The 27933-nt window shown below is 35.5% G+C and overlaps 1 protein-coding gene across 4 annotated transcripts in view; it reads left to right on the forward strand.

Moving 5' to 3' along the window:
* Positions 1–1648: 1648 nt before the first annotated feature.
* Positions 1649–27933, forward strand: part of PhKgamma (phosphorylase kinase gamma) — a 62233-nt gene continuing 35948 nt past the window's right edge. For 2 of the 4 annotated variants that reach the window (XM_081768207.1, XM_081768210.1), the window contains exons 1-6: positions 1649–1794; positions 5186–5319; positions 7546–7718; positions 8978–9098; positions 20462–20625; positions 23033–23123. In XM_081768207.1, the coding sequence (XP_081624333.1) occupies positions 5228–5319; positions 7546–7718; positions 8978–9098; positions 20462–20625; positions 23033–23123 (641 nt within the window). In that variant the 5' untranslated portion in view covers positions 1649–1794; positions 5186–5227. The remainder of the gene's footprint in view (positions 1795–5185; positions 5320–7545; positions 7719–8977; positions 9099–20461; positions 20626–23032; positions 23124–27933) is intronic. The other 2 variants (XM_081768208.1, XM_081768209.1) reach the window with 2 other exon arrangements.

The following is a 27933-nucleotide window of genomic DNA, read 5'->3' on the forward strand; positions in this document are numbered from 1 at the left end:
CATTAACGTTAGTACTACATCCCTTATAATGAGAACACATTTCTGATTTAAATACCAACCTTAAACCATACATCCAAAACTAAAATATCCATGTGCCTAATACCTGATGCCCATTGCAATATATAGATGTATATGTGCAGATATGTGCAGAGAGTGAAAGTATGTGTGTGTGTGTGAGAGAGAGAGATAAAAATAAGTATGCTTTACAGTATTTCAATTTAAAAATTAGTGTAATTCATAATCTGGATTTTTATAAAGCGATTTGCACAATCATACAGAAAATGTATACTGCTTAAAATTGAATTATATCTCAGTTCCAGTAATCTGTAATATCTTACGTTTCTTATTGTCTATATTGAATGTTTTATACTTTATAGCATGAATATTAGCTGCTATGTAAGACAAAATTATCTATGAATTGAATTTAATTAGAAAATCGATATAGTTGCTATAAGAACAAGTTTATGAAGTGAACTGACTGTTATGAATAGAGTAGGAGTTTCCATAGGCGAGTTTTAGTGTTTTCGATGTGCCCATGAGTTTTTTTTTTGGAGGAATTTTCAATAAAAATCACACAATCGAACTTTACTTATACCATAATGAATTTTTAAATAATGCTGTCATGTTAGGAATGCAGTCTCTTTTGGGACCGCGTTGGCTGAATGGTAGAACTTCTGGTGTGTGGTTCAATTCCAGCTCTCACCAACTGGACTTTGTATTGAATCAACATCGTGTACGTGGGTTTTATAGGGGTTTCCCCTTTTCTTCCTACCATTTCATTCATTGCCATTTTCACTGTCTCCCTTACACCTAAGAGTTTGAACACTAACTCCATCTAGTGTGTAAAAGGCTAAAACTTTTTGACCACTTGAGACCTTATTCCATCTAACTACAAATAATTTACGGATTGTGCAAAGCAGCATAAATGATAAAACATGTTATAAACTATTAACGGTTTTCGTCCGTAACTGTTTGTCTGAACACAACACAAAATCTGCTTATTAATTTATGATAATATGCATAGCAGTTATAATTGATTTTTGCAAGTTTTACGTTGAATTTGTGACTGGTACAGAATAAGGCCGTCATTATCGCGAAGAAAAATGTCTTGCGTTGATACAAAACATTACAGAACGATGACCTTGTTATTATTTATGTATATTATTTCACTCTATAATAATGGTCATTCAGTAAGGATTTGCATCAACGGCACGCAAAATTAATAATGTAGTTTGCCACAATCGGTTGGCTTTTATGCGAAGTGTTGTTGTACGTATAATTTTGCGAGGAGAGTTTCGGAATGGGGTTTTTAGTTGGAGTTCCGCAATAGTGGCCCCAATCATTATCAGTCTCCTCAAAGTTTGGTGATCACCACGTCTTGCAAAAATAACAATAGGCAATTGTAAAATGTACTGTAGGTAGTTATCTCAAATTAAAATGTAATTTTCGTTACGTTGTCCCAAGCTAAGTTTATCCATTGTCTGTATTCGCAAAATTTGCAAATCTCATTACAAAGCAAATGATGTAACAAGAATTAAAACTCCAATGCCGAATATCGCTGACTAAAATACAAGGATTGTGTTGTTTAGGTGTGCTGATGGAAAAAAAACTGCTAAATGAACCCCCAGAATTTTTAAAAAACTGAAGGGTATCTTGTGGTGTATGGTTTGAAGGAACAAAAATGTCGTGTAAGCTAATACTACTGCTTCCTACTACGTCTACTACTTCCTGTTTGTTCTATGGGGAAAGTAATGGCGTTAAGGAATGAAGTTAACGTCTGGTGAAGAGTGTAAGGTATTGTAGTTTTATTAATGCTGTCACTGTTTAATTTTATTGTTCGAAAAATTATTTATGCTCCATATTTTTTTAAATTTTCTAGGACTATATTTTAATTACTTCCTTCGTATATCTAGTTGAAATATGACAAGATACAGTTTGTTTACCCTCGGCTAGAACAATTTTAGAATTAAGGTCTGTTATGTAATTTGCTGTGACACCTGATTTGATTTAATCTTTTTCGTTCAAGTCATTGTAGAATGTCTATTCATACTTGTCAGATAAAAATTTTGTGTTCTCAAAAAGCCAAAAATGTCAGAAAATCTAAAAATAGTGATCCAAATACTTTCTTCGCGTCAATTTAAGGTGAAGTAGATATAAGTATGTGCGCAATGTTTAGGGCTAGTTTTTTTTTTTTTTTTTTTTTTTTTCTACTGTTGATGTTTTTATGTCATTATGTGGAATGCTTATAGCCCATAAGTTTCAAATCGTCTATAAAAGAAAATTCAATCACGGATGAGATATTTCTTCGCCACAAGGGAGAGAGAGAATGAATCTCTTTCAAGGAGTATGTTTAGCAGAAGGGGTCCAGAAGCACGTAAAATACACAGATTTTACAGGAAAAATGAATAATACAAGTACTTAGACCTAACATAACAGGCAGTGAGGATGGGAAGGATGGTAATTGTGGAGTGATGAAAGTAGAAAGAAATGGAAAAACAATATAGATTTATTGTACGGGTCCCTACATAAATTCATGCATACATTTTTTTTTTTTTTTTTTTTAATGAGTCGACTCTATCTTAAACAAATCATTTGTGGAGTGTAGACTTGCATTTCTTTGTGTAGATTCATTTTGGAGGGCTTCAGCATACGCACACAATAAAATGTATTGTGCAAAAGGCCTAATCAACTTATGCTAGAGAGTCACTAGAAACCACAAATGCTATCTATGTAAGTCACTGCATAAACCCAGCAGGGGGTCCCATGCAAGTGTGCGTTCGTATGGTGGAGGCGCGGCAGTGACGGTGGGTATACACATAAACGAGAATCGCGCAAAACACTGTATATGGCATAGAAACACTTGCCTTACGTGTGAATGATGTATTTGTACATTACTAAGGACATTACATGTAATATCTCGATGTTTTCATTCCTTGTATAGGTGTAAGCCAGTGTTTAGTTGAAGGGGCAGCTCTTCTCGATTCAAAAGAATGTTACAATTTCGCTAATTTCTGTTAGTGATAGGTTTGGTATTTTCAGTTAGCACTTATTTGTGTTCCAAAACATCATGATACACTGCTTACGTAAATTTCATAAATATGTGGATCCAGTAATTCTCGGACAATTCTATGGTTGCGCGTCATGAATTACCACACTGACTTCAAATATTTCACTTTATATGCTGTGGTAATGGCTGGCTACCTTATAGGCGAATCCGTACATAACATACTAGACTTTCAATAATGTATTTCTATATAGATGCGGATCCCACAGGTAAGAACAAATATTATTTACACACTGGTTTATTAAAATATTACAAAGTTCTGCAAATTTTGCAAATATGTGGATCTGTACAGTATATCTGCACCCAGGAGAACTCCAAGTAATCGTACGCACACCGTGTTTGTTCACGACAAAGTTCAGTTGGGGGAAGCAGGGACCCAATCAGGAAAACCACGCGCGAGAAATTAGCTCTCTAATACAGTCACTGCGGCGCTTTATTCTATTAGTAACTCGCCATCTATTATTCATATGACAAAAGAATGAGAATGCTAAAATAATGAGGAACAACAACACCACATGGCATAAGTATATTGTTTCTTTACACAGATCATTTGCGCTAATTCATCAGAAACATTTATTTCATTACTAACTTTTCATTTTATGTGTGTTTCAAGCTTTTTTTTTTTTTTTTTTTTTCATAACTGACTAAAAGTGTAAGAGTCGGAAATACGACGATAGATTCCTCAATGGTGTAGCTTTCAACTTTTGTCGTAACAGGTCCTTATTTTAATCTCAAGCCAAGTGAGTTGAGTTGATTTTGAGTTTAACGTCCCGTTCAGCAGCGAGGCTATATGAGACGTGGACCTACTGATTAACGTGGAATCCAAACCACATGAGCTCCCGCCGGGAATCGAACCCGGGCCTCTCACGCCAAAGGCGCGTACGCTAACCGCTTAGCCACGGAGGTGCTCTCAAGCCAAGCGAGTCTGTTCGATTGGTGGGTTCGTTAAACTAGAAATTTTATTTAATTTCATGATATTCAGCTCTTACATAAATAAGGGCCTTAGACATATTCTAGGTAGTGTTTTTCTGTATAGTAATAGGTTTTTAACATTTTACTATTAATGAAGGAAATCGGAGAGAAAGTACCAAGTGTCGGGTGAAGGACTTGGTAGCGTAGAGGTTAGTGCATCGATCCAGCAAGCGAGACTCGCAACTTTTATCGACATCCAATCATAGACTTTTAACTCTGAATTTTTATTGACAAATCCCAGATACAACCAACAAGAATAGATTACATTAAGTTTAACAATTAATAATGGAAAAGAAAGTCTTCGATATCCAGTAGTCATCATCCTGTCATTTGCTTAGTAGAACTGACGGAAAAGCTTGGAAAATCTTGTCAGAGTGGCCAGATTCAAAACCACTTACTTGTCCACGTCGACTGGATAGTATTCAGCTTAACATATATAGGGTTATTCAAAAAGCGCGCCGATTTTGTTACATCAAATTATGAACTTTATTTTTTCAAAACCCACTAACAAAATTCATAAACATTTTCATCACACATTCCGATCTCAGGTATGGTGAATGACGTCGGGCGTATGACCTCCTCTACTGCACCTATGTCAAATTCTTGGGAACGGCGAGGAAACGATTTCAGTGGACTAACAGCCACATTGTCACGAATCACCGCAATGTTTTGCTCAGAACGACCACCACGACGATGCCCAAGACTTTTAATGTTTACTGTTGAACCCGTTTAAAGGAACTTTTTCATAAGTCCTAGAACAGTTGATTCATTCGGTGCCTGATTTCGCCCTAGAATTGCGTGAAATCGCCTGACAGTCGCTGCATAACTTTCTCTGTTCTGATAAAAAGTTTTCACAATTAGCACATGTTGCGCTATATAAACTGCTCCATCGCTAGACGCAGACTGAAGAAATGCTAGAAATTGAGACTAAGGCGACAATCGGAATGTTTGTGGATAGAGCAACAATACAAAAGAATTTCGGCAACCGAGAAACAAAAGTTTGCCAGACGATCCAAAATCGGCGCGCTTTTTGAATAACCCTATACATGAAATAACAAGAACTTAGTTTAGAATGTATAAAGCATGAAAATAATACAATAAAAACAGTTAAATTGCTAACTATCAAATATGTTCTTCTTCTTCTTTCAGAAACTTAATTTATTTTAGTTAAGAAATATCTTTCCACATAACATGGCAAAAGATGAATGCGACGATCTTCTTCCTGATAAAGATGCAGCAAAAGAATTTTATGCCAAATATGAGCCAAAGGAAATTCTAGGCAGGTTAGTGTTGTAGAGAAATCTTTGAAGGGCACATTATCTTTTGAGGAGTGAACTTTATACTAGAGAACGACTGTCAAAATAGTGTCATATAAGTCAAACGCTTCTATTTTACTTCGTGGTCATTGATGAAAGAGGCATCTACTCCACATAAGTAAAACATTTCTGGAAAATTATCTTAAGATTCTGTTGCGGATATCCCGCCAACCTTACATGCAAATATGTATTATTATTTTCAGGAACCGTATATCGGATGCTTTATTTATTTATTTATTTTTTCGTATTATCCTAGCTTTTGCTTCGTGCAGAAATCATATAGTTTGCTTGTATAATATTTACTTCATTACCAGAAACAGAGAAAGCCTTTCTTCTTGTCCCGAAATCGTCTACCTGAGTCCAGGCAGCGAGCTGGATTACCCGTGAACCTGACAAAAATTACTATTTATTTATTTGCTCGTGTGAAAGGAAAGAATGTATTAGTCACGTGTTGAACCCATAGCTCCTGCTTTCAGTGTCCTTTTTATTGTGATTACAAACAGATACTATGAATGCGTATTAAATATTCAAAAAGATTGAAAAGAAAGAAAATGAAAGGCTTACTTTACCTCAAACATCCATTAATGCTTCTTCTTACAAGTGGTTTCTGAGCACAACTCTGTCCTTCGACTGATATATATATATATATATATATATATATATATATATATATATATATATATATATATATATATATATATATTTTAACGGATGCCATGTGTATGGATTTCCATACACACGGCTCCTTTATGTAGCGCCTCGTGTATGGTTTTCCATACACACAAATATATATTGCACTTTTTCAAGTTCGCTCTATAAGTGTGTATGCTATTACATACATATGGCGTAGAAGTCAAAATTTAATATCCACGCTGCGTGTATGCAAAACCATACACAAAGAAAATTATACATTTATGGGGTTAAAACAAAGTATTAGTGTCGGATTGTTGCCCGTGGCGCACAGATAAGAAAGGTCAACATATATAGTGACGATCAACGTGTTAAACTACACTGAAGAAGGGCCATGTTGTGCCCTGAACCGCTTATGAAAACAAGCTTTAATAGATGGTAGGAATGGATACAGTAAGTAATTACATTTCCTTACGTACCCTAAGTCTATGAAATGGTTTTCGAAAACGGCATGATTCATTGTAAATAATAGGTACATTAATGTACCGATAGCAGAATGTTCATGGACGTTCAAGTTGTTGATTTTATTAATACTCGAAAGCTCTATGAGGAAATCGATTATTACTACAATTTAAATTGCCGATGAAGTTTGCATCGATATAGTTGCATTATCTGTCGTTTACATTGTACTATTGTGATAAAAAAAAGTGTCTGTGACCAATGTTAACCCGACATACATAAAAGGTTACACATACCACCGCATACCAGGAGAGGGTTTAACATATGTCCACCACATAATTCATTGTTATCTGTCCCACAAAATGCAATATTCTCATCTATTTTGTATTAACTATAAACTAAGACAACTGAAAGCACAACAGAAAGAAGAATACTACGTTTTCTGGGGAAGAAAATAATTATTTATATAATGGACACTTTTAAACTCTGCCTTGGTGTGCGGTGTTACGCGTAACCTATGATTCCACTTTTGATATCTTCACTCTGAAACGAGCAGGTCTTTTCCATTTAGGTGTACGACGCTTTGCGTCAGCTGTACCCGTAGTGACGCCTAACTTCAGAATCTTCAACTAAAACTCGAAATAAACTCATGCACATTATGGTACTTCATGTCCAACACCAAAGCTTTTTTTTTTTTTTTTTTAATTTTGGGTTATTGTCTAAAAATTAAGAGTATTGAATAATAAAATAAAATCTATATTATTTTTGACATAAAGCCTGAGTTATGACATGATGTTAAAAAGCAACATTCATAAAAATTCTTATCCTAATAAAAGCCTGGCCAATTTTTAACCCACCTTGGTGTACGTAGGGTTAAATCGAAGCTCCTAATGCATAGTAGCTGTATCCACTCGTACTGTTTTAGGTACTATTTTAAAACAAAGTCTGTTTGAATGTCTTTTAATGTGTTTTTTATGGCAACACAAAACGTTACATTTGTCTACCTTATTCTTTAAAGTGACAATCTGTATCTTATTATAGACTGTACTTGTGTAGTTTAAAGGATGAACATTTAATGGTCAAGTATTTATTGTTACTTTCCAGAGGAATAAGTTCAACTGTGAGGCGATGTATTGAGAAGGAGACGGGCAAAGAGTATGCTGCAAAAATCATTGATCTCAGCAATGATGCCTCAGATCCTGAAGGCAAGTCCACACGGGAGTCTACGTTACAAGAAGTTAATATTCTTCGAGTCGTGGCAGGGCATCCATACATAAGTAAGCAGTATTATCCCTTAGTGTTACTCAATAATGATATCAAAAGTCTTAATCATTCGTTGATCGGTGTTCAGAAAATATAGAAAATAAGTTCATGTTCCTATAACTAAATCAACAGTATGGTCAAAGTATGGTATGTCATAGTTGGCTGTTTTGGGTTACATACATCTGCTTGTAGCTTTGTCCTCTGTTATTTACCTTTTTGCTGCAACTGAGATATGTCCAGGTATAGTGGAGTTAATTCCGGATGCATGACCCAGTTACAACTGTTCAGTAAAATTATTCAGATGCCATTGTATGATTATATTTGTGTAGCAAATTTGGAACACTATCTATATGGAACGAGTTAATAATAGGTTTCATCCTTCATAACCTCGTCATATAGACGCAAAATACAGATGCAACGGAGAACTATGATTATTGTTTCTTGAAAGATGTCACATTTACGTCGACTGCTTTATCGTGTCGGGTGAGAAGGATGGCGTGCTTCAGTAAAATTTAGAACTGTGTTAGTACTAGAGTCACTCGTGCCAAATTAAGAGGCCCCACCACGGTGATATTAAAATACCGCTAATTTTACAGTAATTATGTGATATAAATAAATAATAATAATAATCGAAAAGTGGAACCAGACCTCGCTAGATAATATTATTTTACATGAGATACCGTTATACGACTCACTTATCTGCTTTCGACTTGCAGCCATTTAGAAATCCGCATTTATTTTCGCAATTTAAAATGGCTGCAAACGGAAAGTTACTAGTTGACTCGTGATAACGATACCTCGTGCAAAACAATAATGTCTACCGCGATCTTGGTCCACATGTTGATTATCTTTTATCTATTTAAAGATATTACATAATTACTGTAAAATTAGCAGTATTTTAATTTCACAGTGATCAGGCCTCTTTAAGTAGCCAAACGAAGTACGTTCGAAGAGAAAGCAGATATTTTCCTATATCGTCGAAAGCAACATAATTAGTTGTCGAAATCATACTAAAAGTATAATCATGCGATTAAAATTCCCAGGGCATATAAAAGCTGAATGTTAGTTAATCTTAACATAATATGACAGATTGTCTCTGTGTTAAAATTTCCACCCTACATTTACTTTATTATTTATTAGAAGCTGCCTGCATTTGGTACTTAGATTATTAATATATATAAATATAAATATATATATATATATATATATATATATATATATTATGCAAATACGTTATAACATACTTTTCAGTATTTATTTATTTCTTTTACAGTTGAGCTCCACGATGTATTTGAATCCAGTACCTTTATTTTTCTAGTCTTTGAGCTGTGTAAGAATGGCGAGTTGTTTGATTATTTGACGTCAGTTGTTACACTTTCAGAGAAAAAGACCAAGTAAGTGTACTCAATATTCCAAGAAAGTAAATCCTAATAATAGCTGCTTGCGTTCCTACTTCTAACTGTGTGAAAGAAGAAATTAAAAATGCATTTAACGAGATTAAGACATAACTTCTGCAAGAACAGTTTGTAGGAAGTAAAATGTCCATTGTTATTTCTTACAATTGAGTTACGGTGCATTTCTTTACAGGAATTGATAAGATTCTTGTAGTATGAAGACATTAATAGTTGCATTGTAATACATCAACTTGTTTTAGGTTCAACTTCCGTATTTCTTGCATTCGAGATACCAAGATGTAATTTGCACGTTATATTCAAGTTGAAAGATTTCATGTGGTTCGGATTCCACGTTAATCAGTAGGTCCACGTTTCATATAGCCTCACTGCTGAAAGGGACGCTAAACTAAAATCAACTCAAGTTGAAAGATAGTTAAATTAGGTTATCAGACTACCGAAAGGATAATAAGTAGTAAAAAAACGTGTCTGAATGTGATAATAAAATGCTAAAACAACGATATAATTGTTTACAGATCGTAATTTACCAATCCTTAAATTCAACGTATCTCTTTCAAGTTGAGACCACTTTTACAGTGTTAGTCAGAATGTTCTATGAAACATCCTTTCTTGTCCCCTTCCAAAGCAAATTTATCAGTTTTAAAATGTTTTCTTGACCTACCTATCCTTACTTGAAATACCCTTAATTTTATGTTGCTAGTAATACAAAATCCGTATCAGGATATTATTTTTTAATAGTTGAAGTGTTACCTTATGCCCAGCATAACGTAACATGGCCCGATGCTTTTGAGCACCTTGTATGTTGGTAGGAAAATTTTAAAATTTATTTAGAATGTTAATAGTAACTTTTATTTTATAGTAGAGCAAACCGTAGGTTGAGAATTTTGTGTAATTTTAGTAAAACAGATCATTTTAATAGAGGTTAGATGAAGATTACATGATTATTAATTATATTTTATATATTTTACGTATTTATTCATGAATATATTATTATTTTAGACAAATAAGTGGGTATTTCGGCTTTTTCAATGGTTTCCAGTTCATTTCTATTCATATTTCGACATAGGGAATCTTCACAAGAAAGCTAAAAATTTTATTTCGTAAAATCTTCTACAAAATTCCAAATTAATAAAGTCAGCCATAATTTCTTCTTGGTACATCTCTTTGTTTCGAAGTAAAATTATCTGATTGGCTAATCCACAATCACAGCTGCGGCTGAGATTTCGGTTCTCTTTGATCTTCACTCAGAAGCCCATCATCCTATGATTACGTCATAATTATCTTCCAATTGGGGATCATCTTCTCGTAACTCTTTGTCTTACGGCGTCAGCCATTTCAAGAGTCAGACGTGCAGTGTTTAGCGTCTGCGGAAAAGTGGAATAGTTTGTAATCACGTGAAAATTGTGTCAAATTCTTCGTTTTGGCGAATATTGGAAGAGATAACTGTACGACATTTGGTGTTTCAACAAATTGTTAATCCGGAAATAAGACAATTGTGAAGTAATTTCGCATAACATAACGGATACTAGCCTGTAGCTATCCAGTGGTATGGAATGAGCTCCTTAGCAAATTTTGCGTTCTCGGTCCACCAGAGAACCTAAGAGAAGAAAGAGGAGACGGTGGAAGAGAGAGAAAGAATATTGAGTAGTGGTGCAGACCCGAGGAAGAAGAAGTCAAGCCACGCTCGATGGCTTTTCTGGAAAGGTGCTGAAGGAGTTTCCAAAAAAAAATTATTTTGAGACCACGTATCACGAGTTTCCCAGGAAACCTCGGGTGGAAGTTATCAGGACCTTTTTTTTGTTGTTTTAACATATCCGTTTAATCTTGGTGTAAGAAGAGGATGTCAAGTAAGTAAGGAACAGTGAAAGTGAAACTCAGGTATTTGGATTCAAATTTTTCCTTGTTCTGGCAAACTATCATGAGTGAATATATTTTCTGGTGTTTGTGGAATACTTGTAATATGAAGCACTAAATTCGTAAAGTTTCCCTCAACGCCGCACGCATGTAGGTTCAGGCAATGTGACATCGTGTTTTCATTCGATGGGGGGAGAAGAAAGCTAGAATCTCAGCACAGAGCGATTGTCGTAATCTCAAGAAAATGTGTGTACCACACACACATTTTCCCCAGCGATGAAAGATGTTTTAGATTCCCCGAAATCTAGAAATTATTCATTTTCGGTAATTCTGCTCAAAATTCAACCTTTATTCATTTTGGCATGTTTTCTTTGGTTTGACGTAGAATGATTATGAATGTTGAATATGTAAACAAGTGTCAGTATCACGGCTATTTGTCTAGTGCAAGGGTACATGCATCTTGCATACCGATAACCGAAAACGTTCATCAATAGGTTAAACCTACGTACTATTTTAGAAAACTGATACCCATCAAGTTAAAAAATGCAATGTTGATAATTACTAGTAAATATTTTTCCTTCTTTTTAAGAAATTGAATAAATATTCTGAACGACACTAATGCAAAACTAACCACTGCGTCTTCGGTAGAAATGTGGTAGCGAAAATAAAATATAAATGCAAGTTAAGTATGGTGCTTTAGGAAATGTATGTGTGATTTTTTTTTTAAAAATATATATACTTGTTTAGGTTAAGTTAGTTTAGTTAGATTAGGGCTTTAGGTTTAAGTTGTGTGAATATATTATATGCATGTCTTGCCTGTGCTAGATTGTCATGTGGGTCCGAGCTGACAAGAGGTCGCGAAGAGCGTAAATCCTCTACGCCGGCCACGAAATCGATGCACAGAAGAGTGTAAGCACCAAGGAATATATGTAAACAAAAGGCAAATTAAGCTAACCACAATCTGTAGGCAGTGAATTTATTATTTTCGGTAGTATTTTGTATTTTCTATTGTACTCTTTTGTTTGTTTTGCGTGTCGATACCATGGAAATGCTCTAGAAGGCAAGAATATTCAATGAATATCAAAGAATGTGAATATTTCGAGAATATAAACAAAAGTAAATAATGTTTTTGGCTTTGAAGTATAGAAATCGATTTTATTAAATTTTATTCAGATGGGTATGTCAGTTCAATGTAAATATTTTCCTGTTAACGAATATTCTGTGCTACATTCATGAATATTTTGAAAGAAAATAAAACTTACTAGCCGTGAATGCATCTTTCTTTTGAATACGAAATCTAACTAGCTTGTAATTTTGAGAAATAGTAGAAATACGTAGTCGATGTTTTGGTATGCATGCGAAGCATGATAGAAATAAGAGCAATATGTGCGGAAATAAGTTTACTGGGGAAATGAGATAGCTGTGAAATTCAGGGAAGAGACTTTCCTTAGTGTGACCGAGTTGAAAACAACCGAATCTGTAGAAATTTCTCATTTTATCAATTTCTATCAAAATCTCAGTTTGGATTCTTTTTTATTTATTACAAAATTCTGTTTTCAAGATTTTTTTTTTTTAAATTCAGATAGGGCTTTCACAAACAACATCAAGATCTTCTTTGTGCTCAGTGCCAGCTCCACTCGGAGGTCGGTGTCCTGTGTCTGTAGTCGTGGTTCACAACCTATTTCCGGATGGGATGTGAATGATGAACTGCAGGCCTGGATATCGGGCTGCGGGTTGAGATGGAACAGAGTTTGGAAGATATATATTTCGGGCCAAAATTTGAGTTCTATTTTCCGTAGATGATTGGCTTGGTGAGTGTATCAGTGACTGCTGATGACGAGCCCATACGGGCCCAGTAGGTTCGGTGTCACTAGTCAGTGATACATTCAACATAGCATGTAATCTCAAGGAAAGGGAACATCATACAAGAAAACAACAATATTTCATTAATTCATCATCATTATCATTATTTTTTTTTTTTTTTAGTAAAAATGGCGACCCCTATCCAGGATTTCTGTTGTTTCAATCCTACGCGAGCGCTAAGGAAAGCAAACAATCACAGCAGAGTATTTGTAATGGGGATAATTACGACAATCGCTACATTGAATGAAACATGGTCACTTCTGAATCTATATGTGCGTGATGTTGTGGGAAACAATCTTCAATGAAAGTGGAAATGTCTGTGGGTAGCAGATCAAGTAACGAATCTCGGCATCCGAGTGAATATATATGCTGTTCAGACGAAATTGCTGGGTTTAGTGTTTATTGTGACAGCTGTTTTAGATGGGTACATGCCCAATGTTATGGTTTGTCCGAGGAACAAGTACAGGAGTTAGACAAAAGTAGTGAGCCGTGGCTATGTAAGCCCTGCCTGGCGAAACAGGCGACAGTGTTGCCACTGCCGAAATCTTCGGAAACTGAAAGTGATGAAGGCGAACGTGGAACGCGGGGTAGTCCGAACAATTCTGATAATGAGGAAGGAAGTCGAGGAAACGTAGCTTCCGGTCCAAATGTGCAACTAACGGACTTTGCGGCCATGATGGAACGCTTCAGTCAAACTCTAACATTAACGCTGAATGAAAAGTTCGAAAAGGTCGATAGTAAATTCCAGGCGATGAATGAGAAATTCGATAATGTAAAATTTGAATTGTTACAAACGATAAATGAAAAAGTAGCCCATGTGAACGAAGACGTAGAGGCGGTTAGGTCGGAAGTTCGCGACTTATATACCTCTGTTGGGAATTATCAGAATAAAATAGACGCGCGGGTCGATGCCGTTGAGGAAGGTCTCCGGTTATCGGTTGAAGCGCAGAATCGACGAGGTGACGACTTGACAAAGGAGTTCTCACATCTCGAACTCAGTACCCAAAGGTCGTGTCAGGCACTTGAAGCCAGGATTCAGACGTTAGAGGGAAAAACAAACCAAAGAAAAGATAAACGGTGTGGTCGTAAGCGAGCGCGAGACTTTGTTGTCGGTGATGGAATCGAGTCTGACGGGACCGAGTCAGACATCCAAGTGGATGTACCGGTCTCTTCAGTTGGGGAGACTCGTACTATTCCCACGGTGACTGTCTCTGTCTGTCAGCCGACCAACATTCACGGCACAAATGTCCTTCCCTTTGAATTATCTTCACGTACGTTGAATTTAAACAAGTCACATATGTCCGGTGTTGAGACAATAGGTAGTCAGGCGTTGTCCAGGAGGTCGAATCCATTGTTAGTTTCGCCTCAGGTGTCAGGATTTTCCAATCCTAGTTGTCGGTTGAACCATGTGGTGTCCTCTAGTAGTGTAGCAGACATGACTCCTTCGTGTGCTGGAGTTCAGGAGGGAATATGTGGTCACGCGGTGGTATCAATGCCAGACAACTTAATTTCTGGACAAAATTACCAACACTATTCCATTTTCGGTCAAAATCAATTGGGTGCAAAGAGCCCCGTGGTTGGCCACAATTCTCCCGTGAACCCCAGTAGAAGCGAGGAAGGCATTGGTAAGCGAACTCTAAATTTAAGACTCTCTGAATTAAATCACTTACCTACATTTTCTGGTGAGTACGGTTTGGCTAGAACATTTCTAGAAAATTTGGAACAAACTTTCAAGGTAATTTCGGCATCTGAACACGAACGTCTAACCTTGGTACCTTGTTGCTTAACAGCTGGGGCCAAGACATGGTTCCAGACTGTATGTCAAGACATAAATAGTTACGCGGATTTTGTGCGTCTGTTCCGAGAACACTATTTTTCGGCGAGAATGGAAAGGTTGCAAAAGAAGTTCATCCAGGGAATGAAATACGATCGAGCTAAGTACAGCCGATTAACGGACTTTGCGTGGAAAATAGTGGCAGAATATTATGCGGTGGCACAACACCCGGATGAAAGTGAACTGATAGAGATAGTCTTGGATTGCTTACCAGCTGGTGACGCCAAGTTGTTGAGAGCTGTTGAGCCAAAGAACATTCAACACCTTATGGTGAAAATAGCTGAAATAGAGGGACATCCAGAGCCTAGTGAACCGGTCACGGACAAGAAGTTTAGACGCTTTCAGGTACGTCAGGCGAAAGTCGTCAAAAAGACAGAAAAGTCAGGGAAACAAGCCACCAAAGATACTTCGTCTCAGACGGAGGAAGACGAAAGCAAGAGGAAGGAAGGAAATTCCAATGGCAAAGGAGATGACCGATTTTCCGGAAATCGAGGTCGAAGAAGGAACTTCCAGTCTCGAAGACCATGGCCCAATCAAGGAAGACCGAATTGGGTAAGAGAGAGTAATGGAAATCGGAATGCTCCGTATGGGTACAACCAACGCTACTATCCAGCAGCGATGAGTTATGGGTATCCTCGGGGTACATCTCAGACATGCGCGCCAAACGCGATGACCTCAGCAGGAGCGCAAGTCTATCCGGGATACGCGCCGAATTTACTTCCTGGAGGGGGAGTGGCGGCTCCCACGTCCACTTCTTCCCCAGGAGTGAACATGGCGATGTCTACTGGATGGCCTCCGCAATACACGTCATTCGTACCGACGATGGCTCAGCCACCGGAAACGAACGGGAATAGTTTGGGAAATGCATATCGCAGCCCTCATTAGGGGAGAGTGTGGACTGCGATGTGGATTCCTCGACTCCCCAGAAAGAACAAGATCGGTTAGCGAGTAGTCAAAATTCCAATTTGGAAACAACCTCGTTCGATTTCGATACTAACCTTCTAAATTCAAAATTCAATGTTTTGGCAGCTTCCGAAATTCGGGGATTTTAGAAAACTACAGGCCATCTGGAAGGATTCTCAATTGTAGTGAGAATCAGTCCAAATGGAGTAATTTTCTAAAAGCAGCCCAAGATTTGTGTAATCACTCTTGGTGTGATGCTCTCGGATGTACTCCAGCGGAGCGTTTCTTAACGTATTCAGCATCCAAGAGCTTCAAGGAAAACTTCATTTGGCCCAAAGAGACGGTGCAAGTAAATGAAGACAAGAAATTTGTAGTTTCTGTTCCGGCAGCAGAACCGAAGAAGGAGAGAAAGCTGCGGAAACAGCAAGACATCGTCACAGAAGGTTCTTTGGTGATGGTGAAAACTCACCATATATCGTCTATACCCAAAAGGGTGTTTGCAAAATTTATGCACACATACGTCGGACCTTACCAAGTGGTATCTCTATCTCGAAATTCGGCGAGATTGCAGACTCTGCAGGGAGAAAATATAGGAGTTCAGAGTTTTGACAATCTGAAACTGTTTCGCTGTTCAGAAGAGAAAAGAAAGGAATTATTAGAAGGATGAAAAAAAAAAAAAAAAAAAAGAAAAAAAAAAAAAAAAAGAAAACTTAGTTTATAGGTTAAGGTTAGGTTAAGCTTGATTAGAATGTATAGTTGTAATTAGAATTGAAAAAAAAAAAAAAAAAAAAAAAGATGTTTTATCTTGTATAGTCTCTAGTAATTTAGTAGTAACGAAAAAAAAAAAAAAAAAAAAAAACAACTTAAGAAGAACTCATAAGTTCAGATTTTTTTTTTCCGAAGCTCCCGGAGGATGTTACCTTATGCCCAGCATAACGTAACATGGCCCGATGCTTTTGAGCACCTTGTATGTTGGTAGGAAAATTTTAAAATTTATTTAGAATGTTAATAGTAACTTTTATTTTATAGTAGAGCAAACCGTAGGTTGAGAATTTTGTGTAATTTTAGTAAAACAGATCATTTTAATAGAGGTTAGATGAAGATTACATGATTATTAATTATATTTTATATATTTTACGTATTTATTCATGAATATATTATTATTTTAGACAAATAAGTGGGTATTTCGGCTTTTTCAATGGTTTCCAGTTCATTTCTATTCATATTTCGACATAGGGAATCTTCACAAGAAAGCTAAAAATTTTATTTCGTAAAATCTTCTACAAAATTCCAAATTAATAAAGTCAGCCATAATTTCTTCTTGGTACATCTCTTTGTTTCGAAGTAAAATTATCTGATTGGCTAATCCACAATCACAGCTGCGGCTGAGATTTCGGTTCTCTTTGATCTTCACTCAGAAGCCCATCATCCTATGATTACGTCATAATTATCTTCCAATTGGGGATCATCTTCTCGTAACTCTTTGTCTTACGGCGTCAGCCATTTCAAGAGTCAGACGTGCAGTGTTTAGCGTCTGCGGAAAAGTGGAATAGTTTGTAATCACGTGAAAATTGTGTCAAATTCTTCGTTTTGGCGAATATTGGAAGAGATAACTGTACGACATTTGGTGTTTCAACAAATTGTTAATCCGGAAATAAGACAATTGTGAAGTAATTTCGCATAACATAACGGATACTAGCCTGTAGCTATCCAGTGGTATGGAATGAGCTCCTTAGCAAATTTTGCGTTCTCGGTCCACCAGAGAACCTAAGAGAAGAAAGAGGAGACGGTGGAAGAGAGAGAAAGAATATTGAGTAGTGGTGCAGACCCGAGGAAGAAGAAGTCAAGCCACGCTCGATGGCTTTTCTGGAAAGGTGCTGAAGGAGTTTCCAAAAAAAAATTATTTTGAGACCACGTATCACGAGTTTCCCAGGAAACCTCGGGTGGAAGTTATCAGGACCTTTTTTTTGTTGTTTTAACATATCCGTTTAATCTTGGTGTAAGAAGAGGATGTCAAGTAAGTAAGGAACAGTGAAAGTGAAACTCAGGTATTTGGATTCAAATTTTTCCTTGTTCTGGCAAACTATCATGAGTGAATATATTTTCTGGTGTTTGTGGAATACTTGTAATATGAAGCACTAAATTCGTAAAGTTTCCCTCAACGCCGCACGCATGTAGGTTCAGGCAATGTGACATCGTGTTTTCATTCGATGGGGGGAGAAGAAAGCTAGAATCTCAGCACAGAGCGATTGTCGTAATCTCAAGAAAATGTGTGTACCACACACACATTTTCCCCAGCGATGAAAGATGTTTTAGATTCCCCGAAATCTAGAAATTATTCATTTTCGGTAATTCTGCTCAAAATTCAACCTTTATTCATTTTGGCATGTTTTCTTTGGTTTGACGTAGAATGATTATGAATGTTGAATATGTAAACAAGTGTCAGTATCACGGCTATTTGTCTAGTGCAAGGGTACATGCATCTTGCATACCGATAACCGAAAACGTTCATCAATAGGTTAAACCTACGTACTATTTTAGAAAACTGATACCCATCAAGTTAAAAAATGCAATGTTGATAATTACTAGTAAATATTTTTCCTTCTTTTTAAGAAATTGAATAAATATTCTGAACGACACTAATGCAAAACTAACCACTGCGTCTTCGGTAGAAATGTGGTAGCGAAAATAAAATATAAATGCAAGTTAAGTATGGTGCTTTAGGAAATGTATGTGTGATTTTTTTTTTAAAAATATATATACTTGTTTAGGTTAAGTTAGTTTAGTTAGATTAGGGCTTTAGGTTTAAGTTGTGTGAATATATTATATGCATGTCTTGCCTGTGCTAGATTGTCATGTGGGTCCGAGCTGACAAGAGGTCGCGAAGAGCGTAAATCCTCTACGCCGGCCACGAAATCGATGCACAGAAGAGTGTAAGCACCAAGGAATATATGTAAACAAAAGGCAAATTAAGCTAACCACAATCTGTAGGCAGTGAATTTATTATTTTCGGTAGTATTTTGTATTTTCTATTGTACTCTTTTGTTTGTTTTGCGTGTCGATACCATGGAAATGCTCTAGAAGGCAAGAATATTCAATGAATATCAAAGAATGTGAATATTTCGAGAATATAAACAAAAGTAAATAATGTTTTTGGCTTTGAAGTATAGAAATCGATTTTATTAAATTTTATTCAGATGGGTATGTCAGTTCAATGTAAATATTTTCCTGTTAACGAATATTCTGTGCTACATTCATGAATATTTTGAAAGAAAATAAAACTTACTAGCCGTGAATGCATCTTTCTTTTGAATACGAAATCTAACTAGCTTGTAATTTTGAGAAATAGTAGAAATACGTAGTCGATGTTTTGGTATGCATGCGAAGCATGATAGAAATAAGAGCAATATGTGCGGAAATAAGTTTACTGGGGAAATGAGATAGCTGTGAAATTCAGGGAAGAGACTTTCCTTAGTGTGACCGAGTTGAAAACAACCGAATCTGTAGAAATTTCTCATTTTATCAATTTCTATCAAAATCTCAGTTTGGATTCTTTTTTATTTATTACAAAATTCTGTTTTCAAGATTTTTTTTTTTTAAATTCAGATAGGGCTTTCACAAACAACATCAAGATCTTCTTTGTGCTCAGTGCCAGCTCCACTCGGAGGTCGGTGTCCTGTGTCTGTAGTCGTGGTTCACAACCTATTTCCGGATGGGATGTGAATGATGAACTGCAGGCCTGGATATCGGGCTGCGGGTTGAGATGGAACAGAGTTTGGAAGATATATATTTCGGGCCAAAATTTGAGTTCTATTTTCCGTAGATGATTGGCTTGGTGAGTGTATCAGTGACTGCTGATGACGAGCCCATACGGGCCCAGTAGGTTCGGTGTCACTAGTCAGTGATACATTCAACATAGCATGTAATCTCAAGGAAAGGGAACATCATACAAGAAAACAAACACAACAATACATATCATTATTATTATTATTATATTATTTTTTTATTTTTTAAAGTAAAAGAAGACTATTAATAATACATCTGTATGAGCTAAGAGAATATGGCTAAGCCATTATTAAATTGTGTAATCCATTATTTTTATAAACTATACATGTTTGAGATTTTTAACTATAGTATGTGATATAGAATTAACTGTTTTTTTTTTTTCTGTTTTAATTAACGTTCAATCTAAGAGAACTACAGGGGAAGACCTGGGGACCTTGTGGTCCTCAGAGTGCAGTTCAACAAACGTTGTCTTAACTTAAATAACCCAGAAGAAAGGGTCTGTTGATATCCCGAAATATTTATAAATATTAAAGGAACTATAACAATTGTAGTTTGTATGGAAGGAATAAGTTGAAATAATCTTGGTAGAATTTTCACGGCAATTAAACCGTGTGTACAAACTCTTCGTTATCGAGCTTTAGGTAACGAGAATGGGGATTGAAAATGAAATGAAATCTTTAAGTTTAACGTCCCACGGTTATGCCGGCTAGGCTAAAGGAGACGGTGATGATGAGAGATGAGTGAAATTGTGAAATGAAGAACGTGGGAGGAAGCGGGAGAACCCGGAGAAAAGCCACGAGCATGGTGTTTGTTCGCCACAAAGTTCACACGGCGCGAGCTGGGATCGAACCAGGGACCCCAAGCACCGGAGGTGAACGCTCTGCCACTGAGCCACCGCGCCCCCCTTAGAATCGGGATTGATGCAGTCACCGAAAACACAATGCTCGAAAAGACTGAACTTCTACTATAATTTCATTTGCAATAGAAACGTAAGTTCCTTTATTCAGCACTTCAGGTCATGCGCTTTATATATGTTTCTGCTGATTCGAAATACTTTTGTTTGTAAGATTTTAACTGTAGAATGTTTTAATCATGTTTGTTTCAGATACATTATGCGACAAGTATTCGAAGCTTTACAACATGTACATAGTAAAAATATCGTACACAGAGACCTGAAACCAGAAAATATTCTTCTAGACGATAACCTAAATGTTAAGTTGACGGACTTTGGATTTGCCAGAATATTAAAACCTGGGGAAAAGCTATTTGGTATGTATAATTTTTGTTTGTTAATTTTATCTTTAGAACATATTGTGATATTTCTTTATAATACTGATATTGTTGTAATGAATTATTTCAGTTGAATAGACATCATGATTTTCTGCTAGGTCTTGTAATTGAATGTTGCAAATAAGATACTTTTCCGAGTGAAGGTGTAAATTTGGTTTTTATTATCATGTAATACTGTTTACCCTGTCGATGAAAGTATCCTTAATGTCTTTCGATAATATATCGATATTACAAGAATTGAATTGATACTCAATGAACTAATGGTTTACCAACCTCACAGTGGCTGATATTTTACATGAGGGATGGAAGTCTTCTACTAGGAGGGCGATTAAGTAAATAGGTCGTATTTTTGGATCTTGTGTGTCTATTTTTTTTATTCGTTTTCAAACTAATTATTATAACATAATTATTGTTAGACAAATTTTAAAAATCTCCCTTCTTATTCGGTTGATGAAAATAGTAAACTACTAGTGGTGACCATTATCGTGTGGCTATCGGCGAGAGCTACGTGAATTTAAGTAGAAGTTATCCACACGACAACTTATCATCATTAACCGTGTCGTTCTATGTACACTATGTTGTATGTAATGTGCATGTAACCACTGGTGTGAAGTGAAATGAGATTTTCCATTTCGGATCCTTCGTAACTTTTCCGATATACTGTGTTACCCAATATCGTGAAATATTTTAGGGGAACTGCCCAAGATGTAACAAATTGGCTTGAACAGAAAACGAATGAGGATATGCTGAAGGTAGAAAAGAACACCACTGGAGATAATTGAAAAGAAAAAAGAAACCCATTAACACATTCAGAAGAAATTTTATTCTGAGAAAGTTTACGGGTTACATAATAGAAGGAAAATTAGAACAAAACAAACAAAAAATGATGTACTCGATGGTTTGTGTAGAAGTGGATAGCTTCTATTTGAAAGTGAAGTTAACTTGAGACTTCAGTGCATGGAACTTTTTCTATTTTTCTGGAATTTAACCGAGCAGTGAGAAGTGAATTCTTACGAGGATGAAGCTCTGGTTTAGAAGCCGAGAAATTATGGCTCTTGAAGCGGTGCACTGCGGTTTGTGTGTAGTCCACATCACTGAGATCAAGTTACGCCAAATGCCCGGCCATATTTCTTCATGGGCTGGTGTTCACCAACAACCTGGCTTCTTCATTAATGAAAGTAAGTTTATCGTATAATCGCTAGTCTCAAGTAACTTCCGACTATTATTTTGAAGAGGCACCCATCTATTCGGTAGATATTTTAAATGAGAACTTTCTGCCTAAAATGTGCAGTACGAACAAATCATTTCCTAGCAAGCAGGAGATGAATACGAGGCCCCATCAGTTTAGCATCCCGAATTTTTTTGTTTCTCCATCATTATTGTATATTTGTCAGAACCTAAGTAAAGTACTGCAAACGGAAGCCGTACGAATCAGCGAAACTTATTTTAACCTCCAAATTTTGATGATTTATTGATTTGGTCTTAGTTTATTGAATTTATATAATTTATTGCTTTTCAATTTTACAAAATATCATGGAACAGTTCTTGAAAATTGATGTGGCTGATAACTGATCGCTGTAAAATGGGAAACGTGACCTGAACATGACATTACGTGTAATTTTAACAAACGAATTTCTCTCCATGGCACAGCTTTCAACAAACGCCCAGATTACATGGTTAACGTATCCGTGAGAGTCCACGTGATTCAAATCTTATATGAAGTTTTGGCTTCACTGTTCATATAGCCTCTGCTGATCGGGACACGAAACTCCAAATAAACCAACTCATATTGCAATTATTCACTTGTATTAAACAACTACAGTTATTATGTAATTATTGTGAAAAACTTTTATTTGAAGAGAAAATACCTTATGGTTGTGTAACTTCTGAAAATATATCCTGTTACAGTTTGTTCGTTATAAGCGTTAACCTGGAACATAGCGGACAAGCTAATAACAGCGCTGACTGTGCCTCTCTGGTGATGGCACCCAGGCGAGTATCCAGGGAATCACTCAGATGGGTGATTAATCAAATTGCCCATTGATGCTTAATATATGTAGTTTTAAGTCCACCACTGACGTAGATCCGAAGCAATCCGCCTCCCCTCGTTTGGTATGGACTTCGTTTTGAGCCAAGCACGTTATTATTCCTTGTCTTTATTCAAATAAAAGTGAGTAAGAATGACATATTTCAGATGCACGACCAATTGCCAAAACTTCATTAGCAGTTTTGATTTTTTATTTATTTATTTTTAAAATTAATCATCTTAGTGAAGTAAGTACTTAAGGTTTCCAATGTTATCATCACAATTTTTCTTTGTGAAATGTTTATCTGAAGAGTTTTGAAAGCAACAAGTTTGAGTGTTTGTGCTTTCTCAACTCCTCAGATTTATGTGGAACACCTGGCTACCTTGCTCCCGAAGTTCTCAAGGCGAGCATGTTTGATGATGCCGAAGGGTATGGTATCGAGGTGGATGTGTAAGTACATTTTTTTTTTTTTAATCATGTTGATCTTTCTCAAAAATTGATAACCTTAATAACACAAGAATGCTTGATTTTTGTACAGTTAATTTTTGCATCCCATTTGTAGAAAATTAACTGAAATATTTTTTTTTTTTTTACTTTGTATATACTTTTGTTTTTAATATTTACGTAACTTCTTTTGTATTTGTTTTGTAAGCATGTTATTTTTGCCTTTTTAATAATAATAAATAATATTTTTTAACACCGCACTGTTTGAACGTAGTGAAAAAATAGCTGAATGATTTTTTTTAAATCTTGATTTTTTCACCCACTGTCTGAACGTAGTAAAAAAAAATAGCTGAATGTTTTTCTTTTTTAAATCTTTAACACACATTAAAAATTTGCTGATTTTTTCTCTTTATTAACTAATCTCATTTTTTAATCGGAAAAGTAGATGTTAAAATGAATCAAATCTTATCGCTCAAAATTGTATTGTATTGTATAAATAAGTGAGGAGAGATCCATGTGGAATTGAAGTTAGGTCTGTTGAAGAAAGGGAAAGGGAGGCTGTTCGAGTCGTTCCAGGCATTTGGTAATAAGGTGTTACAGTTTTTTTCAGCCATCATTGAGTATCATTCCTTTATAGAATTAATTAAATTATATCTCAAACTTAATTGATATTTATTCTTAGGGTAGCTACTTCGGTCCGTTTTTTTTTTTTTTTTTTTCTTTGACTAGTACAGTTCACTTATATTTATAATGACCCTCTTTAATCTGTAGCACAGCATTCTTAAGTAAAATTATTAAAAAAAAAAAAAAAAAAAATATATTAATCCAGAATTTTGTTTTACCTTTAAAAAAAATAATAAATTTGCTTTGTATAACCGTAGATATACCGATTTAATTTTGCAAATCTAGAATTGTGAACAAGTTCCGTAAATGAATAGAAACCAGAATTGAATTAATTCGCAATTGTATGCTTAGCTAAAGATCTTAATTAACACATATTTATTTGTTAAACACTCACTCCTATAATATACGAAGAGTGAAAAAGTGAATGACTGAATCGGGACTCGAACCCGTTATCTTCGATATACCGTGCCACTAAGCTACCCAGTCCGTTTCCCAAAACAGCCACACACACACTGAGGTTTGAAGGCGGTGCTCTCCACTCAGACCACATGTTGTGCTTAGACAATCCAGTGTCCATATATTGGAAACACCTTTTTGACGGTTATAGTATCACGTATTAATAAAAGGAGAAAACAACCGAATTTTTTAAATACCAGATCCTCTGTAGGTACGAATTCAATAATACACAGTGTCCATATATTGAGAACATATTTTTCGGCGGTTGTAATATCACTTCTATGCTCTGTGATCCCTTGAGTGTTACGTTTTGCTATATATTTCGGAGAGATAAAGTTCCTTTTACTCAGGCAGCTACGGATTACATATTTTCGTATTTCTGTTTCTTCTCACATTAGAAGGGATACATTGTAAATCTTCAGATTAGATTGATCTGTGAACTTGAAAGAATATAAATGTACAATAAGCAGAGGAATACTGACACAAGATTCGATGAAAACGTACATCCTAGCTTTTTTGTTATTTTTAAATCACGAGTTGGTATTTTACGATGCACCTAACTATATTACGTATTATTTACAGAAGAAAATCTGTTTGATCAAAGTTCTGTATGATAAATTCAGGAAATAACAAATTTTACATTAGACCAATTCCTTTCTATAGATGTAAAATTAGTGATATCCAGTGATAGTGAAAAGATGGATGACGACTAAGATTCGAATCCGAAACGCCGACTTACCGCTCTGATGCGTTGACTACTACATTATCCATTTCACTCTGGTTCAGCAACCATACATTCGCACGTGAAGTCGGTAGCACAGCGGTCAACACATCAACATAGTAAACATAAAATATATGTAACTTTACCTCAGTTTGATTTAATTATCTAAAGACTTATCGTAGCTTATAGTTGTATAAAATACTGCTGCTTTTTACTATGATTATAATTCAATCATTAGACTCCTTGATCACTTAAGAGCACTATATTTCAAAGTAATTGATACAATTGATTCATAGCAATTACAATACACTACTTGATTGCAGGGTGGATTGATTTAAATCAGTCTGATTTAAATCAAGATTTAAATCACTTGATTTTTTTAATAAAAATCATTGATTTAAATCAAATTCCGAAATAAAATAATTTAAAGTGAAAATAAGTAAAATCCCATTTCTGTTCTGTTATTTCGGTTACGGAAGTTAATAATCATAATACAATGAGAGACAAATGTACAGTATGTACAGCATAGTATGAAAACAAGTGTCATGCACAGGATGATTAGGGAAAATCCCGTTTTGAACGGGTAATGGAGCAATCCTGCTTTCTTCTCTTCGTAACAATGGGTTTGGGTTTTTAAATCGTTAACTATTCCAACGGGGACATCACCATCGACATTTAAGACGAAAATTCTTTCGTGTGCGCGTCTGCTTGTTTGTTCCCAGATAATAGGGCGTATTTAGAGGGGTCCTATCCCCCTCTCCGATTTTTTTTTTTTTAAAGATTTATAACTTTAGGCGAAATTTATGTATTCCGTGCAAGCTAGTTCCATTTTTTAAAAATATGCCCCTACCAAATATCAGTAACTTCTGTGAAAAAGTGTCATTTTGATAAACGTTGCTGTACTTTTTCCTTAATGTTTAACCTTTTAAATTATATTACCTATTTTTATTCTATTAAAAATCGAATCTTCATTATTCGATTAAAAAAGTACAAATAAACCTCTTTTTTTTTTTTTTTTTTTTTTTCTTCAAAGACTGGAGCATTGTAGAACATGCTACATATGCTTTCATACCTTTCTGCGTCGAGGCATAGTGTGTGATGACATCATAAATTTAAAAAGATATTTTTTGTTATGCCTATTATTCTTATTTTTTGGCGATCTTACATTTTGCATTCAAGAGACTGAAATTTTGCACACTTGTTCAGAGCACTCCTTAGTATTTTTCAGATGTTTTCAGATCTCTGCGTGAAAACAGGGGGGAGAGGGTCCAGAGAGAAAAATGTAAAAAAAAAATAATAATAATAATAATAATAATAATAATTATAATAATAATAAAAATAAAAATAAAATAGCTTTTTTTTTGCGATTCAGATGGAGACATATGAATTGTACCGTTTGAAAGGCTGTTCTATTCTGAAGAGAATGATGAACGAACCATGATCCGAGGATAAATAGGGATGTTTCAGGAAACTGTTAACTGAGATTCTGTTTTATACATGAATCTAGAGTATTTGGGGGATATTATTTTTCGCGGGCTTACTTTTGTACCTAGAAGATTGAAATTTTGCACATTTATTCAATGCACCCCTTAGCATTTTTCAGTGTTTCAGATCTCTACCGTAAAACAGCGGGTTGGTCCAGAAGGGTAAAAAGTAAAAAAAGGATATATTTAACAGAAAATCCCTTTTTTCGTGATTTTTCCGCCCCAGATACACGATGGAGACATTTGAATGGTACGATTGAAAATCTTTTTTATTCTGAAAAGAATAATGTACAAAGTTTTATGTCTGAGGAAATTTTTATACTACATGCGGGTTATCTGGGGCATTGTGGGAATGTTCTTAGCTCATTGTTAAATATTTTCCCCGCCCTGTCTATTCAAGATAGCTTGAAATCTTACACACACATTTAGTACACCCCTTAGTATTTCCCAGTTGATTTTGAGATGTGCGTTAACACAAGGGAGTCCAGAGGTGATCAAAATTTGGAAAAAAAAATCAGAAAAATCCCAATTTCTTTCAAAATTTCCCGCTTCAAGGACGTGATAGGGAAATGTGAATGTTACCGTTTCAAAGGCTATTCTATTCTGAAGAGAATGAGGTATGAATCATGGTCCTAGGATAAATAGGGATGATGATGAAGCTGCTTGACTGAAAGTTTATAATTTACCTTTTAAAAAACGCCATAATTTAAAAGGGTTAAGAAACATTGTTTGTGATTGATCTAGATTAACAATTGGGGATTAATTCAAAATTCAACCCCAGTACTTTCACTTGAATGGCATAATTAGCATTTAATACTAATTCCTAATGCTTTTTCTTCAGTTCGCGATTTGTAATTTACGAGGAGAAAGATTTGATTTAAATCAAAAAAATCGATTTAAATCAAAAAAATCAACAAAAATGATTTTTATTAAAAAAATCATGATTTTTTTCCACCCTGCTTGATTGTATGTTGACACTTATTTGTAAATAAATCCCTGGTAACGAAATCTGTTACCATAGTAACCGGATTATGACGAATAAACCTCTATCGGCAGCAAAATATAGCATACATAAATCAAGATTAATCATATTGCCAGATAGAATTGCATTTTTGCCCAATATATTAAATAAAAAAAAAAATAAATACTTGTTATCGTTGTAAACAGAGACCGGATCTAGTCTTTTATATATATATATATATATATATATATATATATATATATATCTTTTAGATATCATGTGCAAAACTCGTCAATTCAGACATTCGGTAGTATCGTTGGTGCATCACTCACAAATAAATAAGGACGATGAACCTGCAATATAGATTCCGCCATTATTTTTTTTTTATGTTAATATTTCCACTTCACATTTGTCATCTCGCTGGTAAAATTTTCCTTTTTGATGATACGAGAGGGGACCCAAAAAAAACGGGAATTGTGCTGCAGTGGGGAGGGAGAGTGGGGGAACCCATTGTTGTACCAATTGTCCGTTACGATCACGTCATCTGCGTCAGTGTGCGAAGTTGTGTCG

Source organism: Thermobia domestica, chromosome 8 (assembly GCF_964235325.1).
Source record: "Thermobia domestica chromosome 8, izTheDome1.hap1.1, whole genome shotgun sequence".
Taxonomy (NCBI): Eukaryota; Metazoa; Arthropoda; class Insecta; order Zygentoma; family Lepismatidae; genus Thermobia; species Thermobia domestica.